Raw genomic sequence first — 19,471 nt, forward strand, 5'->3', positions numbered from 1 at the left:
ATATTAAAAAAGAATAGCGCTCAAATGCAAAAGAAATTACTACCAAATCTGAAGACAATCCATAAATAAAAATGGGGATTTGGTCCCACCATATGGCCATATCGTGCTCAAGCCCACTACTGCGTCAAAGTACCCCATTATCAGTGGGTCCTACACTATCCATGAAAAAGAGATGAATCCAGCCTTTCTAACCCTTGGAGATAATACTCCTTGCTGGGAAAGATGTGCAAATGCACTACAGGGGACTCCTCCTATATCCACTTGATGGTGGACACTGATTGAGTACAGGTGTGTGTGGGGGGTGGGGAGGGTTGCTCAACCTCGATAGTCTGGTCAGACCGAATACATAATAAACAGGCAAAAAATTTGGGGGAGCATACCCATGTATTTCTAAAGCTGCTGCAGCTGTGAACCAAAAGACATGTATATTAAAAAAGAATAGTGCGCAAATGCAAAAGAAATTACTACCAAATCTGAAGACAATCCATAAATAAAAATGGGGATTTGGTCCCACCATATGGCCATATCGTGCTTAAGCCCACTACTGTGTCAAAGTACCCCATATAGGATTGTGTATATGGGATTGTATGGTTGGGTTTTTTTTAATGTTTTTATTTTTTATTCGTTGAGCCAGATGGACTTGTGTCTTCTTTTTTTTTTTTTAAACCTGACTAACTATGTACCTCTGTGGCAAAACAATACACAATTTCTTTAATTGAGAGAAGGCCTTACCTGCGCTTTTGCTATATTTTCTTGCTTCTTCTCTTGAATACATACCAACAAGAGATGAATGCTTCATCTCTTACTGGTGTGTATATATTATACATAAAAGCCAGTATTGCTGGCCATACACTATACAAAAAATTGTTCAAACTCATTTTCAAAAAAGGAACACTCGATCATAAGAGCAGATGATTGTGCCATCATGTAATGACCAATATATTGTTCAATGGACATAAATGAATCCTTTTTTGTTTGTTTTTTCACATATACCTAGTGCAAACAGCTTGGATGAGAAACACATTAACCTTTCAATTTATTGTATCTTCCGCAGAAAATTTCCAAACTTGTTTTTCCTTATTTTGGCTCAAAAATGTCACAACTGATTACCGATTTGTGCCCATTAACTAGCTGAAATACGAACGAACTGTCCAAATGACCGAATTTCGGACGATTTTTCATATAGTGTATGACCACCATAAGACACAGGAAGGAATTAATCAGCTGACTTCATTAGCACACACCTGTGGCTGCTTTCCCTTCTTCCAGCAGATCCCAACCACCCCCAGCTAGGTGCACGCTTTTCTAATACAACTAATCAGTGATCACTGGTCTCACTAAATACAGACAGTTTTGTTTTGTCCTAAATTCATCTTGCATAGATCTGTTCATTTGGAGAGTGCAGGAAATGAGAGATCAGATAACCACCTATTTGGATAGAGCTGTACTATTGAACAATGGAGAAGAGTGTCCTGGGTTCTGTTGAGCTCAGCATACACTATACAATCTGATCGTACAATCTCCTTTAAATCTGCCATCAATTATGTAGTGCAAGGGCCTGCCTGATTGGATACAGAGTGATCGGAAAGCTGGTATGTCCTCCCATTATATAGTTTTGATAAATGTAAACGTTCTAATCCTTGTTTGCTTTGCAATAACATTTTCAAAATACAAATCCACTTCAGCAACATTAAGAAAGTTAGGGGTAGCTCTTAATTGTGTCCAGGGAACTCTACGTAGCTTTGTGGAGTAGAGTTGTGCTGCCTGCCACAAGTGGGTGTAACAACACGGATTTGATCGGAAAACAAAATCAGCGTGGGAGTCCCCCCAATCCAAACCAGGCTCTATTAAAGGATAAATAATTGTTAACGTTCAATAGAATTTTATCTTCTAGTTATATATGTTTATGCTTTTATCATGATACTACTATATATTCTAGGTATAAGTCTAAAGCCTAGTACACACGCAACGAATTTCCGCCGACCAGTCGTCCAGAGTCGCCTTTTGTCCAGAGCTGTGTTTTGTTGGTTGGAATGTGCCTAGACTGCATACAAATTTTCCCGCACGACAAAATTCTACTTCAGAAGTGATGTCATGTGTTGGATTGCTTTCTTTGTGTTCTTTCTTCTCTGAGCATGCCCAGTCTTGCTCATAAGATTTCTCCCTGTCGAAATCTGTACTGACTGCACAAAAATCGGACGTGTTTTGACGGAGGACAAAAATGTTATAGTCTGCACACCAGATTTTTTTCGGCCGAAAAGTCGGAGTCGGTTGTCAGAAGCACCATACTAACAAGCCGAAAATCGGCAGATCGGTCGTCGGACGAAACTTCCCGGCCGAATTTCGACTCGTGTGTACCGGCCTTTATCAACACAGTGGCTTAATGGTTAGCTCTCTAATCTCGCAACAATTAGGTCATGGGCTCAAATCCTACCTATCAACCTCCCTAAAGTTTTAATGGTGAATGGGTATGTGCCTAGGTGAAAGCATATTTGCCATCAGCGTGATACAATGTATCTCTCGCTGATGGCACTTATACGTTCGCCAAAGCACATATGCATTTGCCATTGCAATTCCAGGGAGGTGGTAGCATGGGTGGGATTTGAACTTGTGACCTTAGTACTGCTAGCTAAGAGTGCTAAAGATTAGGCCACTGTGCTGAGTACAGTTAAACCTAGAATATAAAAAAATACCATGATTACAGAATGAAAATATATAGATCAAACTCAACATTTTGATAAAATACGAATTGGACATAAACATTTTTGACATATATAGAATAGTGATATAACGTTTACATCAATGATAATAATATAAATATCAGCAAAAGAAGCAAAACAAGTCACATTTACAAATTTTTGCTGATTTAACAACAATCTTGCATTTGTATTTTAGGGGAATATAGATTCTCTTGATCTATAACCATTCGTTAATCATGGTACTACTGAATATATTCTAAACACAACAGTGCTCATTTCAATTGCTTAGTGAGTAGCACTCCTATCTGGAAAGACTCTGACCATGGGCTCAAATCTCAGGCATGGTGTCACCTGCATACATTTTGAAACCCCAGAGTATGCTGAAAATAGGCGACCACCTGTTTGCGACTGCCACATCAGAATAGTTGTTTCCATAATTTGCATGCTCAATTGCATGCAAGTGTATGTTATTTAGCAAAAATATTATTGCGTGTAAATAAAATAATCAAACACTAGTGAACACACAGGGTGCTAGCATGGCTGGGATATGAGCTCTTGAGCTAAGAGCTGTTTGCTCATGAGCACAGACCCCTAAGCCAATGTGCCAAGTACAATTAGACTTACATAATAGTTTAGTATGATTAAAGAATGAACATAGATAATTAAAACTCTATAGTCTCCTAAAAACATGTACACACATGATCATAGCTAAATACTGCAGTGCAGTTTCATATAGGAAACTCGTTGGCAATTTCCAGTTATGGACTATGCTGATTTGGAACTCACGAATGCAAATTCGCCTATTTGTACTCCTACTTTTCCATTCACATTTTCACCTAGTTGAGGTCTCAGTTGTTTTAATTAGGAGTACTTAAATGTAGAATGACTATTTCTTCTCCTTATTCCTAGTGAATTTGGCCCATAGTCTCTTTAAAACTGTAAGTCCATTTGCCACAGTGACAATCGGGACTTGTAGTTTACAGATCTCTTTGCCTGCACAATCAGTAAGGCTGTGGGGGAGAGGAATCCCTGGCCCAGGGAATTAGGGTTGGAGCTCTTAGGAACATGTAACACGTTCCTAAAAGTCAGCCTAGCATTTAATTTATGTTTTAACATATCTGCAAATACAAAAATGAGAAAAAAATAAATATACATATATTTTTCAGCATTATGAATTCCTTGTACATTACCATTTCCTACTCCATTTGTATCTTACAGGAGAAAAAACACATATATATCTGGTGGCTTTAGTTAATCTTCTATGTGCAAACAATGTGTGAGGTCAATCAGACTCAGGTCACACAGATTCGTTTACTTGGGTTCCGTGGCCTGGCCAAATTTAAAACTCTATTATTTATTGTGTTTCTTTTAACCTACCTTATCATACTCGGTGGAAACCTTCTAATTATCATTTTGGTAACAACTGTTGATCATCTTAAAATCCCGATGTTTTTCTTCCTCAAGCACTTGGCCACAGCAGATGTCCTACTGACCACCAGTGTTATCCCCATGATGCTGGATGTTATATTCATTGAGGAAGGAAGACTATCATTTGTTGGATGCATAATTCAGTTGTATTGCTTTGGCATTTTTGGATTTGTGCAATGTTTTCTGATTGCTGTTATGTCCTTTGATCGATATTTGGCTGTTTGCAAACCATTGCATTATTCTTCACTGATGAACCCTCGTGTTTGCCTTCTGTTGGTTCTTGGCTCCTGGTTCCTAGTTACCCTAATAGCATCAAGTGAATTTATGTTGCTGGTTCAATTTAACTTCTGTGGAATTAATTATATTGATAATTTTTTCTGTGATTTTGGACCAGTCATGGAGCTGTCCACCTCAGACACATCCAGTTTGATACTATATGACTTTATTTATTCCATATTCTTGATATTTTGCCCTTTCACTTTCATAATCATAACCTATATGTACATTTTCTTCATCATCCTGAAGATATCTTCTGCTTATGGTCGAAGAAAGGCCTTCTCCACATGTAGCTCCCACCTGGCTACTGTCTGTGTCTATTATGGAACTTTGATCACTGTATACATGGTACCAACAGATGAGAGTACAGCAAGAATGAACAAATATCGATCTTTGCTTTACACTGTGGTGACACCACTGATGAATCCCATTATCTACAGCCTCAGGAACAAGGAGATCAAAAAAGCCTTGATCATTTTTGTCATCAAACTCAAAACACACAGCTTTAAATTTTAAGGATAAACTTTTTGTTTTCATATGTCTTTTTTATAGTGAATTAAAACACAGGCATATGTCTTGAACCTTTTACTTTAAGTTAAAAAGTTGCAAGTGTGAAAATTGGAACAATCAGCATTTTATTTTTTACCAATAAATCTAATCAGGGATGGGCCGAACACCCCCCAATTATGTTCACAGCAGAACTCCAGAACAGGCAAAAGTGCCCATTTTGAAGGCTTATATGCAAGTAATCTTCTCTGAAAGGGGTATGGGGGTCTGGGTACTGCCCTGGGGGACATGTATCAATATTTTTTTTTTTAAACAACAGTTTTTTCAGTAGCAGTGATTTAAATGGTGCAACAATAAAAATGTATTTGAATATAGTACCTGGGGGGTCCCCTTAATGTGCCTGTAAAGTAGCGCATTTGTAGCATATACAGAACATGCTACAGCAAAAATGACATTTCTAAAGAAAAAAATTCCATTTAAAATGACTTGCAGTTACTATTGCAAGCACCCGGTTTTTCAAAAATAAAGAAAAATATAGGCATGGGGTCCCCTCCCCAGTCCATACCAGGCCATTCAGGTCTGGTATAGATTTTCAGTGGAACCCCAAACCAAAAAAAAAAAAAATGTGGGGTCCCACCCCCCCAAATCCTTACCAGACCCTTATCCAAGCATGCAGCCTGGCAGGTACCCCCCTCCTAAACCATACCAGGCTACATGCCCTCAACATGGGGGATGGGTGATTTGGGGCAGGGAGGCTCTTTGCCCCCCACCCCGAAGCACCTTGTCCCGATGGTGATTGGGACAAGGGCCTCTTCCCGACAACCCTGGGCTGTTGTTGTTGGGGTCTGAGAGTGGGGGCTTATCTGAATCTCGAAGCCAAAAAATAAAATGCCGGTAAAAAGAATAAAGAAAAAAGTGGCATGATGTCACATGAGGGGGGAGGGGGGCGGTGCCCCCTTTAAGAATGGAACCCCCAGATCCTGCCCCCCATGTGAATGGGTATCGGGTGTCAAAAAGTAAGAAACATAGGAAACAGTTTTTAACAAAACCTTTATTAAAAAAGAAAAAAGTGTACCTCGATGTAAATCCATCGTCAATCACGACGCCCGTTGGACCCGAAAAATAGGAAAAAAAGAAAACGCTTCCGCCTCCAGGGAGGCCTCCCGCTGACTGCTGTCTCTTCTCTTTGACAGTTCATATAAAAGCATGGGGCACTGCCCCCCTCTGACGTCATGTGACATCATGCCACTTTTTTCTTTATTCTTTTTATTTTATTTTTTTCTATGCAGCTGTCAGTGGGAAACCCATTGACAGCTGATGACTCATTGGTTGTAAAGGACACAGCGGCCGGCTTCCCAGCCCCATTCATTAACAATCAGCTTACACTATTTTTTTTTTTTTTCATTAAAATTTTTATTGAAATTTAAAAAAGGAACAAACATACCATAATATGACATGGCATAGTATAACAAAGTGCAACATGGACATGAGTTTTTCTTTAGGGTTACAGACATTGTACTCATTTTTAAACCTGGATATATAAGTCATAAGGTGGTTGAGCAAACATTGCAGTGTTCATTTAGTGTGGGGAGTAAGTAAGTGTATCTTGTGCCAAGCTGAGGAGAGGAGGTTGGGGAGGCAGTGGGAGGGGGAGAGGAGAGAAAGAAGAAGAAAGAGGAAGGGGGGAGGAGGGGGGGGGAGATAAGGAGGAAGCAGAAGAAGAAGAAGAGGAAGGAGTAGATAATGCAGGGCGGAGAAGGGAGAGGGGGGAGGGAGAAGGAGGAGGGGGGAGGGAGAAGGAGGAGGGGGAAGGGAGGGGAGGAGGGAAAGGAGGGAAGAGGGGATAAGTGGGAGCAACATTATTATTGATTTCTATTGATATTATTATAATACAGTATTTGTTGGTACTACGTTACAACCCCAAAAAACCATATCCGGAAATAAGATAAAAGGAAAGAAATTTCAAAAGAACAAATGAACAACAGGTCGGCAAAAATTGTATAAGAGTAGGAAAGTAATCAGTAAGGTCAGCGATTCAGTGATTGCCCAAGATCCACGAGGACCATAAGGACCAAGTTTGGGTAAATTTGGTGCCGTGGCCTGATTTGTGTGCGAGGAGACTTTCATACATTTGGTTCATTTTGACTAGAGCAACGACCTCCGATGCGTTAGGTACATTGTTGGATTTCCATTTTCTGGTTATCAGGCTGCGAGCTGCCAAGAGCATGTGCGTGACTATGGAACTGCACTCTCTGGGGAATTTATCGATCCCAATGTTCAGTATCACCAGTGCTGGAGAGGGGCGGGTAAGCACCCCAGTGATATCCGAGATAATGGAAAAAACCTTGTTCCAGAAGCTGCTTAGGTGTTTACATGTCCAGAATACATGGATGAGATGGGCTACCTCGCCGCAACCCCTCCAGCACAGGGGTGAGTAGTTGGGCACAAATTTAGATAGGCGATACGGTGTGAGATACCAACGTAGATTTATCTTTTGAGATCGTTCCCAGTGGTTAGTACAAGAGGAAGCCTGTTGAATGGAGCGAAAGGCTGCCTGCCATTGTTCAACTGTAAAGGCCTCCCCGAGTTCCTTTTCCCATTTCACAAATGGGACAATTTTGTAATAGTCCAACTTGTGTTGGAAAAAGGTGTAGAAGAGGGAGGTGCCCTTGACTGAGCGCAGATTGCCCAGTAGGAACGCGGGGATGTCAAGGAACGGATAAAATGGGATATTTGCAAGTACAGATAATAGTCAGTTGGAGGGAGTGTGTATTCTTCCCGTAGACGGGGACACGATTTCAAGGCATTACCAAGTAGTAAATGGTCCACAGTTGCTATGCCCCTGTCAGCCCAGCCCTTAAGAGAGGTATGAGGTATAATATGTTCCAGTACACTTATGAGGATGGGAACCCTGACACTCAGAGGGGGTTTAAGTGTAAGAGCTGTGAACTCACGCCATGCAGAAAGTGAAGCCTGGACCAAAATAGGGAAATTCTTCAGGGGCAGGGGGCTCCACTTATCCGCTAAGAGCACTGTTCATAGGGGCATGGGAGAGCAAGCCTCAGCTTCCATGTCGCTCCATACAGTGTGATGTGGTGGAGATACCCAATGTTTCCATTGGGCTAATTGCGAAGCCAAGAGGTAGTCCTTAATGTCAATCATGCCCATGCCACCTGCAGACCAGTGCTTGATAAGGAAGGAGTGGGCACTCCTTGGTCTTTTGCCCTTCCACACCAACCCCTTAATTGCAGCGTGTGGTGGGGAAATAAATTTGTTTGGGACCGGGACCGGGATCACAACAGTTCTAAATACGTAAAGAATCGTAAGGCGACCAGACCAGGTGAGTTCTGTTTTAGAAATTCGGTGACATTCCTATTGTCACGAACCGGCAGGACTGGTAGTGGATCCTCTGGACCAGAGAGGCGATGGCACGGGTTGTACTAGAGGACCGGTTCTAAGCAGTTACTGGTTTTCACCAGAGCCCGCCGCAAGGCGGGATGGATTTGCTGCGGCGGTAACTACCAGGTCGTGTCCCCTAGTAAAAACTCGACCCCTCTGGCAGCTGATATGGCGTGGTACACAGGGAGTAGGCAAGAGCGTAGTCGGACGTAGCAGAGGTCAGGGCAGGCGGCAAAGGTTCAAAGGCGAGTAGTCGGTAGCAACGGGTTCGGCAACAGGCAAAGCAAACAAACACAGCAGGGAACGCTTTCTCAAAGGCACAAGGCACAAAGATCCGGCAGGAAGCTGTGGGAGGAGAAGGTATTTATGGGTAGTGCACAGGTGAAGCCTAATTAAGTCAGCACTACCTCTCACAAACCTTAACCCTTAATAACCACTTTAGGCCAGGCACCAATCACTGGTGCACTGGCCCTTTGAATCTAAGAGTCCCGGCGCGCGCGCTCCCTAGAGAGCGGGGACGCACACGCCGAGACGCTGGAGTGCTGCCTGGAGGCATACGCTGTGAGCCAGCAGGAGGCCCGGAGCGCTCAGCGTAACAGTACCCCCCCTTTGGTCTCCCTCTCCTTTTGGTACCGAGGAACTTGAGGATGAGACTGCGGTCCAGGATGTTCTCCTCCGGCTCCCATGACCTCTCCTCAGGACCGCAGCCCTCCCAGTCGACCAAAAAACATTTTTTCCCCCGGGAGATCTTGGTCGCCAAGATCTCCTTGACAGAGAATATATCGGAGGTACCGGCGACAGGGGTGGGAGAAACAAGCTTGGGAGAAAAACGGTTAAAGACAGCAGGTTTAAGAAGGGAAACATGGAAGGAGTTATGGATTCGGAGGGAGGGAGGAAGATGGAGCTGATAAGAAATTTGATTGATACGACTCTTGATTTTATAGGGTCCCAAGAAACGAGGGCCCAACTTGTAACTTGGGACCCTAAATCGGATGTACCTAGAGGAGAGCCACACCTTGTCACCCGGGCGAAATTCCGGAGGAGATCTGCGTCTCTTATCAGCTTGAACCTTCATACGGGCGGAAGCCTTGAGGAGAGCAGCGTGGGTTTCTCGCCAGATGGAGGAAAAGTCCTGTACAAGACTGTCAACGGCAGGTACAGAAGAAGGAGTGGGAGACTGTGGCAGAGGTGGAAGAGGATGACGGCCAAAAACTACAAAGAAAGGAGACTTGTTAGAAGCAGAGGATTGTTTGTAGTTGTAGGAGAACTCCGCCCAGGGAAGTAGATCAGCCCAGTCGTCATGGCGTGAGGACACAAAGTGACGCAGATAGTCACCCAAAATTTGGTTCACCCGTTCTACTTGGCCGTTAGACTGAGGATGGTAAGAAGAAGAGAAGTCCAATTTGATCCCAAGCTGAGCACATAGAGCCCTCCAGAATTTGGCGACAAATTGTACCCCACGATCCCAGACAATATGTTTGGGAAGGCCATGGAGACGGAAGATGTGCTGGAAAAATTGTTTGGCCAACATGGGTGCAGAGGGTAGACCGGGCAGGGGTACAAAGTGAGCCATCTTGGAGAAGCGATCCACCACGACCCAAATAACGGACTTGCCATGGGAGGAGGGAAGATCTGTAATAAAGTCCATAGCGATGTGAGACCAGGGAACTTCAGGAACAGGTAAAGGCAAGAGGAGACCCGTTGGTTTCTGGCGAGGCGCTTTATCCCGGGCGCAAATCATACAGGCCTGGACGAAGTCTGAGACATCTTTCTCCAAAGAAGGCCACCAGTACCTTTGGGAGATTAATTGGAGAGATTTTAGCACCCCCGGATGACCGGCAAAATGGGAGGCGTGGCCCCACTTGAGAATTCGCAACCGCTGACGTGGAGGTACGTAGGATTTGCCAGGAGGAAGAAGGCGCAGGTCCACGGGAGCGACTGAAATAAGGCGTTCTGGAGGGATAATATATTGAGGTGTTAACTCGTCGCCCACCACATCAGAGGAGCGAGACAGAGCATCTGCCCTAATGTTCTTACAAGCCGGACGGAAATGGATCTCAAAATTAAAGCGGGCGAAGAACAGAGACCAACGGGCCTGACGGGGATTTAGTCTCTGAGCAGACTGGAGATAAGCCAGGTTCTTGTGGTCTGTGAAGATATACACAGGATGTGTGGCGCCCTCGAGTAAATGTCTCCATTCCTCCAGTGCCAATTTAATAGCAAGCAGTTCTCTGTCCCCAATGGAGTAATTTCTCTCTGCGGGAGAGAATGTCTTAGAAAAGAAGCCACAAGTTGAAGTCTTGCCCCTGGAGGACTTCTGGGTGAGGACAGCTCCGGCTCCCACCGAGGAGGCATCCACTTCAAGAGAGAAAGGTTTGGTGGAATCTGGTCTAGAGAGAACGGGTGCAGAGGCAAAGGCGGATTTCAGGGACTGGAAGGCTTCCTCGGCTTGGGAAGGCCAGGATTTGGGGTTAGCTCCTTTTCTTGTGAAAGCCACGATAGGAGCTACCAGAGTGGAATAGTGAGGGATGAATTGCCTGTAGTAGTTCGCAAAGCCCAGAAATCTTTGTATGGCTCGGAGACCAGAGGGACGTGGCCAATCCAGAACCGCAGAGAGCTTGGCTGGGTCCATTTGAAGTCCTTGGGCTGAGATAATGTATCCCAGGAAAGGCAGGGAGGTCCGTTCAAAAATACATTTTTCAAGTTTAGCGTACAGGCGATTCCTCCTAAGACGAGTAAGGACTTGTCGCACATGGGCTCGGTGTTGGTCCAAATTGGAGGAGAAGATGAGGATATCATCCAGGTATACGACCACGCAGGTGTAAAGTAAGTCCCTGAAAATATCATTGACAAATTCCTGGAAGACAGCAGGTGCGTTGCAGAGGCCGAAGGGCATCACCAAATACTCAAAATGGCCGTCCCTTGTGTTAAAGGCGGTCTTCCATTCGTCTCCCTCACGGATACGGATCAGATTATAGGCCCCCCGAAGGTCCAATTTAGTGAAGATCTTTGCCCCTCGGAGACGATCAAATAACTCAGAGATTAAAGGCAGAGGGTAACGGTTCTTGATGGTAATTTTATTAAGACCTCTGTAGTCAATGCAGGGGCGGAGGGAGCCGTCTTTTTTTGTCATGAAGAAAAAACCGGCCCCAGCAGGAGAAGAAGATTTTCTTATGAATCCTCTCTGTATGTTCTCACGTATATAGTCAGACATGGCAAGAGTCTCAGGAGGTGAGAGAGGATAAATTCTGCCCCGAGGTGGAGTAGAACCGGGTATCAGGTCTATCGGGCAATCATAGGGTCGGTGAGGAGGAAGAACCTCAGCTTGTTTCTTGCAGAAGACATCTGCAAAGGAATGGTATGGCTTGGGCAGCCCTGGAGGCGGAGAAACTTGTGGGTCCTGTTTGACCAGAGCAGGCTTGAGACAGCGGTCAGAACAGGAGGAACCCCAACGCAGGATCTCACCGGTGGACCAATTCAGGACAGGACTATGACGTTGAAGCCACGGCAGACCCAGGAGGAGTTCGGAGGAACAGAAGGGAAGGACAAAGAACTCTAAAGTCTCGGTATGAAATATTCCGATGTCCATCTGCAGAGGCTGGGTACGGGAACTGCACGGTGGCAGAGAGTCTCTCACCGTTAACAGTAGAGATGAAAAACGGCTTGGGTAGACGGATTACTGGAATACGGTACTTGTCAACCAAGGAGGCGTGAATGAATTTGCCTGCTGAACCGGAATCCAAGAAGGCGGTTGCGGAGAAAGAGGACTTGGAAGAGATGATCAACTGCACAGGTATGATGAGACGTGGAGAGGAAGAATCCACACCTAGCAACGCCTCTCCCACGTTTACTAGGTGCGAGCGTTTCCCGAACGCGGTGGACGGAGAGGACAATCTCTAAGGAAGTGCTCAGTACTGGCACAGTACAGACACAGGTTCTCGTCTCTGCGGCGGCTTCGTTCTTGCGGAGTCAGGCGTGACCGATCCACCTGCATGGCCTCCATGGCGGGAGGCCCAGTAGCGGGTTGAGGTGGATGCAGAAAAACGGGAGCCAGACGAGGGTAACGTCTAGAACGAGCTTTTTCCTTTTCAAGGAGGAGTTCCTCTTGTCTTTCGGCGAAATGCTTGTCTATCCTAGTGGCCAGCAAGATGAGGTCACTAAGAGTGGAAGGAAGCTTACGTGCAGCCAGGACGTCCTTTATCTCACTGTTAAGTCCCTTCTTGAAGGTGGCGCAAAGGGCTTCATTGTTCCAGTTCAGCTCAGAGGCCAGGGTGCGGAACTGAATGGCATAGTCACCCACGGAAGAATCTCCTTGGGTCAAGTTTAGTAAGGCAGTCTCTGCGGAGGTAACCCGGGCAGGCTCCTCAAAAACATTCCGGAACTCTAGGCAGAAGCTCTGGACGGAAGCGGTGGCAGGATCTGCGCGGTCCCATAGTGGTGTAGCCCAGGCCAGGGCCTTCCCGGACAGTAAACTGAGAATAAAGGCTACCTTGGCTCGCTCAGAAGGAAACTGGTCGGACAGTAGCTCGAGGTGGAGAGAGCACTGCGACAGGAACCCACGGCACTGCTTTGGATCTCCGTCATATTTGTCTGGTAGGGACAAACGGATTCTGGAACCGGTGGCAACTGCAGGCGGAGGTGCTGGCTGTTGCTGAGAAGGCAGGAGCTGCTGCAACATAGCGGTCAACTGGGCCAGCTGTTGACCCTGCTGGGCCACAATGGTGGTGAGGTCCGCTAGGCTTGGCAGGGGAACATCAGCGGGATCCATGGCCGGATCTTACTGTCACGAACCGGCAGGACTGGTAGTGGATCCTCTGGACCAGAGAGGCGATGGCACGGGTTGTACTAGAGGACCGGTTCTAAGCAGTTACTGGTTTTCACCAGAGCCCGCCGCAAGGCGGGATGGATTTGCTGCGGCGGTAACTACCAGGTCGTGTCCCCTAGTAAAAACTCGACCCCTCTGGCAGCTGATATGGCGTGGTACACAGGGAGTAGGCAAGAGCGTAGTCGGACGTAGCAGAGGTCAGGGCAGGCGGCAAAGGTTCAAAGGCGAGTAGTCGGTAGCAACGGGTTCGGCAACAGGCAAAGCAAACAAACACAGCAGGGAACGCTTTCTCAAAGGCACAAGGCACAAAGATCCGGCAGGAAGCTGTGGGAGGAGAAGGTATTTATGGGTAGTGCACAGGTGAAGCCTAATTAAGTCAGCACTACCTCTCACAAACCTTAACCCTTAATAACCACTTTAGGCCAGGCACCAATCACTGGTGCACTGGCCCTTTGAATCTAAGAGTCCCGACGCGCGCGCTCCCTAGAGAGCGGGGACGCACACGCCGAGACGCTGGAGTGCTGCCTGGAGGCATACGCTGTGAGCGGTCCGAGGCCAGCAGGAGGCCCGGAGCGCTCAGCGTAACACTTATGGTATTTTAGCTATCAGAGGGGGGAAGTTAGCGTCAGCCAGTAGGTCCACTTTGGGGGTCAATTGAATTCCCAAGTATGGGATGCTATGTTGTTTCCATGAATAGGGATAGGTACTTTGTAGTTTGTGACAAAGTTTTTGGGATATGCTTAGAGGGAGAATTAATGATTTTGTAAAGTTACAGTAACTGTAAAAAGAGGCCAGGCTAAAGTTTTGCAACAGTTAATGGGTAGCTGCTAGGGAGTGTTCAGGATCTGTCAAAAAGATGATGACATCGTCCGCAAATAGGTTTATAACATGGGACTGCTGGTTAGTGTTGAGACCTTTAATGGTTGCGGAGAACATGACTGCCTCTGCCAGAGGTTCAATAAGCAAGTTAAAAATTGAAGGCGACAGTGGACAGCCTTGCCTCGTTCCATTGGTAATAGGGAATGCGCGCAAAAGCATATTAGAGGTATACACCCTCGCGGAAGGATTAGAGTACAGTGCCAAGATAGCAGACAAAATGGGGCCAGTGAAGCCAAACTTTTGTAACACCTGAGTCATATAAGTCCAAAGGACACGGTCGAATGCCTTCTCCGCATCCAGAGAAAGCCGCAGAGAAGGCATCCGACCGGACCCAGCCCTGTCTATGAGTCCTATGACTCTCCTAGTTGCATCAGAAGCCTGGCGGCCCCGGACAAACCCCGACTGATCCGGGTTGATAAGATCCGGCAAAATAGGGTGAAGTCCGAGGGCCATGATCTTAGCATACAGTTTTACAACTGTATTAAACAATCATATTGGCCTAAAATTAGGAGGAGACGTAGGCTCCTTCCCAGGTTTAGGCAAGGTAACAACATACGCCTGTAACATCTCAGATGGTAAGGAGGCAGAGGACACAGCAGCCGCGTACACCGAGGCTAAATATGGGCTGAGAGCCGACGCAAAATTTTTATAGTAGAGATTAGGAAGGTCATCCGGGCCCGGGGATTTTATTTCTTAACAAAATATACAACAACAACGTCCAACATTAACCTCAAAATTGAAGTTTAAAAATAAATTTACAAAACTAATTTGCAGATTGCTTTATTCTCTCATCTCGCCATCTTCTTCCTCCTCTTCTACTCCTCGTATATACAATATATTATTACATCTTATTAAAATTTCTCCAAGATGTCCAGACAATGTCCCATCAATATACTCTTCCGTAGTGGTGAGCTGCATGTTCATGTAGCCATCCACAGAGACCAGGTATCCCTTGTATTCCATACCCCACTTCAGTTTCACCATTATTGGTTTACCAATAAGGCCATTAAGGAATGGTTTTGGGTTTAGTGGCAAACTCATTCTGCCACTGAAGCCATCACTGATCTACAGACCAGTGAAATAAAGAAAAGATTGCTCAGATGCTCTGAGAACACACCCCTGGAGAAAGTAGGAAATGGCTAGGGGTACTCTTGATAAAAGCAAGAATTGGCCTTTCTGTAAAAGATTTAAACTATATGCACCAGTCAAACAGGTGCAGAAAAATTTGACTTTGGGTGTTGGTGGTGCCTTCACCCTGTAACCCTATAGAGATTCTCTTGTTTAAAGCAAGAATTGGCCTTGCTTTAAAAAAAATTTCATTAAATGCACTGGACAAACAGGTGAGGAAAAATTGGTCATTGGGTGTTAATTGTGTCCATTAAACCTATACAAAAAATGACTTCAAGATAAAATCAACACCCACAAATCTAGGCAGCCTAGACAGTAGTGATGAGCCAAAAACCCCCCTGGTATGGTTCAGGAGGGGGGGCACTCGCTCACCCCCACCCAAATCCTGGCCTGCCAGGCTGTGTGCTCGGATAAGGGTCTGGTATGGATTTTAGGGGGAACCCCACGCCGTTTTTTTTTAATTTTGGCGCGGGGTTCCCCTTAAAAGCCATGCCAGACCCTAGGGGCCTGGTATGGACTGGGGGGGGGGGGTGGACCCCACACTGTTTTTTTCAGCAATACTGACATAAACTGATATAAACTGAAGTGCCTATATATATATATATATATATATATATATATATATATATATATACAGTACAGACCAAAAGTTTGGACCCACCTTCTCATTCAAAGAGTTTTCTTTATTTTCATGACTATGAAAATTGTAGAGTCACACTTCAAGAGGTAGTCACCTGAAATGGTTTTCACTTCACAGGTGTGCCCTGTCAGGTTTAACCACTTTACCGCTGAGTACTGGAATAGTACTGCGGCAAAGTGGCACGATCCCGTCTGACGACGTAGACCTACGTCGCCAGACTCCTCCCCTGTAGGCGGCGCTCGCGCGCCGCCGGAGGCGCGCTCCCACTGTTTTCATTCACAGTGGGAGTCGGGCCAGGGGAGGAGCAGCGGCGATCGCCGCTGCTCTGCCCCGATCGTCGGGGATCTAGTGTGGAGATCCGCCCGCCTGTGTAAATACAAGTGGGCGGATCTCCTCAGTGACAGGGAGTGACAGATCGGAGTGTTCAGCATAGCTGGACATCCGATCTGTCCCTGTGTCACTCAGTCACCTCCCCCCCCACACATCAGTAAGCACCAGGCATACATTAACCCCTCCCTCTCCAATAAAATTAACCCCTTCCCTGCCAGTGTCATTTTTACAGTAACAGTGCATATGTATAGCACTGATTACTGTAGTAATGTCACTGGTACCCCCAAAAGTGTCAAAAATGTCAGTCAAGGGTCCGATCTGTCCGCCGCAATGTCGCAGTCCCGCAAAAAAAATCGCAGATTGCCGCCATTACTCGTTAAAAAAAAAACACCAAAAATGACAGAAATCTTTCCCTTTGTTAGTAAACGCAATAACTTTTGCGCAAACCAATCAAAATACACTTATTGCGACTTTTTTTACCAAACATAGGTAGCAGAAAACAAATTGGCCAAAAATTTAAAAAAAATTGTTTTTTACATCTTTTTTGGGGGGAATTTCATATAAAAAAATTTAAAAATCGCACAGGTGATCAAATACCACCAAAAGAAAGCTCTGTTTGTGGGGAAAAAAGGATGTCAATTTAGTTTGGGTACGGCGACGCACGACCGCGCAATTGTCAGTTAAAGTAGCACAGCGCCGAATCGCAAAAAGTGGCCCAGACGTAAGACAGCAAAATGCTCTAGTGGTAAAGTGGTTAATAAGTGTGATTTCTTGCCTTATAAATGGGGTTGGGGCCATCAGTTGTGTTGTGCAGAAGTCAGGTGGATACACAGCTGATAGTCCTACTGAATAGACTGTTAAAATCAGGGCTGTCTTTAACACAGGGCAAAAGGGGCAGCTGCCCCGGGTCTAGTCATTGTTGTGGGGCCCAAAGCAGCTGCCCCTTGAGCCCCCAAATAGTTGATAAGTGGATTCAAGAGGGCCCAAGAAAAGTTTTGTCCAGGGTCCAATCAAGAATAAAGACGGCCCTGATTAGAATTTGTATTATAGCAAGAAAAAATCAGCTAAGTATAGGAAAACTAGTGGCAGAAGAGACTTGTTTGGGCTAAAGAACACAAGGAATGGACATTAGACCAGTGGAAATCTGTGCTTTGGTCTGATGAGTCCAAATTTGAGATCAAACCACCGTGTCTTTGTGCGACACAGAAAAGGTGAACGGATGGACTCTACATGCCTGGTTCCCACCGTGAAGCATGGAGGAGAAGGTGTGATGGTGTGGGGGGGCTTTGCTGGTGACACTGTTGGGGATTTATTCAAAATTGAAGGCATACTGAACCAGCATGGCTACCACAGCATCTTGCAGCGGCATGCTATTCCATCCGGTTTGCGTTTAGTTGGACCATCATTTATTTTTCAACAGGACAATGACCCCAAACACACCTCCAGGCTGTGTAAGGGCTATTTGACCAAGAAGGAGAGTGATGGGTGCTGCGCCAGATGACCTGGCCTCCACAGTCACCGGACCTGAACCCAATCAATATGGTTTGGGGGTGAGCTGGACCGCAGAGTGAAGGCAAAAGGGCCAACAAGTGCTAAGCATCTCTGGGAACTCCTTCAAGACTGTTGGAAGACCATTTCAGGTGACTACCTCTTGAAGCTTATCAAGAGAATGCCAAGAGTGTGCAAAGCAGTAATCAAAGCAATAGGTGGCTACTTTGAAGAACCTTGAATATGACATATTTTCAGTTGTTTCACACTTTTTTGTTATGTATATAATTCCACATGTGTTAATTCATAGTTTTGATGCCTTCAGTGTGAATCTACAATTTTCATAGTCGTGAAAATAAAGAAAACTCTTTGAATGAGAAGGTAGGTCCAAACTTTTGGTCTGTACTATATATATATATATATATATATATATATATATATATATATATATATATATATATATATATATATATATATAACTTTGATCTCAACAAACTAAAAAGCAAAAATCTCTCTCCCTGCTAGCAATGTATTATTAATTGTAAAATTTCCTCTTATAAATCACATGCTGGCCAATTTCACAAACATCACAATTGCAGGTCTGGTATTCTACCAGACACGCCACCTTCAAGTGCAGTTAGGTTGAGTACACTTTCCCTGCCTAACTAACTAACTAACTAACTAACTAACTAACTAACTAACTAACTAACTCCTAGCTCATCCTACACACAGAGTATTAAGTTTCAGCAGGCTTGGTGGTGTAGGTGGTTGAATACCATACTTGCAATGATAAGAGCTGTGAGTTCAATTCCCCATGCCAGCCAGTGATTTATCCATGATAATGCAAGAACTCAAAGTTCCCGTGAAGAAGCCCATTTGTTCATCATTCGACGAATGAGCAAACAGCCAATGTTCGACTCAAACTCAAAGCTCATCCCTACTAGACAGTCTTGCAGAGATTCCAGGTGCAGAGACAGAGCTGTCAGATCCCCGCTCTCCTCTATGGGGAGATCAGATGAGAACGGGCTGCCTGTCCGTTCTCATCTGATCCGATCTGCCAGATGGATGGAAAATAGGATTTCACGGACAGGATTGAAATGGGATAGCAGCGGGTGTCATCGGAAATGTTTTCGCTGACATCCGCTGCCCCAGAGGGATGCATTGAGCATCCAAATCCAGTCCGCCTGAAAAACTGACAGGCAGATCGGATTGGATCGCCCGTGTGAGAGGGGCCTAACTCTTTCAGCTGTCACGGTGTCCGTGGAGAACTAGCATGTTATCTGTATAAATGTGGGTTTCAGACTGAATCCTTAATTCATGCACACCTAATGTGCTGGTTTGCCTTGAACAATTCACACCACTGCTTTAACACCACTAGTGTGATGCAACACCTGTAAATGCATGTAAGTGCACCACAATGCCACAATCAGTTGAAGTTGTTTTACAAATAAAGCTTTGTGGCATTTAAAAAAGAAAAAAAGTATTACAGCGCATTTTAAAACACAATGCAATGCACCACCCAAATGCTTGTCAACACACTTTTTATGTGCAGTTAATGCACATTTTGTGGTCTGAATAGATCCTAATGTTTCTTTTTTTTTTTATGTTAATTTATTTTTAAATTTTTTATCTATTATTCTTTCACATTCTTTTTCTTGCAAAAAATAAATAAATAAATAAAAATCTTTATTTTTTTTTAAATTGTATTTTATTAAGGATTTTCCAGAGGTTACATAAAGAGAAACATGTGAACGTGATCAAAAGGTTAATGCAGCATTAAACCAGTCAGTTATAGATACAAGGTGATAAGTACAACAGGTTAAATAACATAGTCGGGGTAAGGGTTAAAAAGGAGGGGGGGAGTATCCGGTT

At 44.9% G+C, this 19,471-nt stretch overlaps 3 protein-coding genes across 3 annotated transcripts in view; 2 read left to right on the top strand and 1 right to left on the bottom strand.

Moving 5' to 3' along the window:
* The window catches only part of LOC309552915 (olfactory receptor 5G26-like), a gene marked incomplete at both ends in the record, with an annotated part of 360,843 nt that overhangs the window by 163,304 nt on the left and 178,068 nt on the right, over window positions 1-19,471 (top strand). The window lies entirely within an intron of this gene.
* LOC309554737 (olfactory receptor 5P50-like) lies at window positions 3,972-4,919 on the top strand (the record flags this gene model as incomplete). The annotated part of the gene is made up of 1 exon (XM_082256440.1): window positions 3,972-4,919. One exon carries the CDS (start codon window positions 3,972-3,974, stop codon window positions 4,917-4,919), a length of 948 nt encoding a protein of 315 aa, XP_082112566.1.
* On the bottom strand, window positions 14,772-15,088 carry LOC309552154 (small nuclear ribonucleoprotein F-like). Its single transcript, XM_082252967.1, has one exon. It carries the CDS (start codon window positions 15,052-15,054, stop codon window positions 14,794-14,796), a length of 261 nt encoding a protein of 86 aa, XP_082109093.1. The 5' UTR covers window positions 15,055-15,088; the 3' UTR covers window positions 14,772-14,793.

This window comes from Pelophylax lessonae, assembly GCF_965119305.1.
Source record: "Pelophylax lessonae genome assembly, chromosome: 4".
Taxonomy (NCBI): Eukaryota; Metazoa; Chordata; class Amphibia; order Anura; family Ranidae; genus Pelophylax; species Pelophylax lessonae.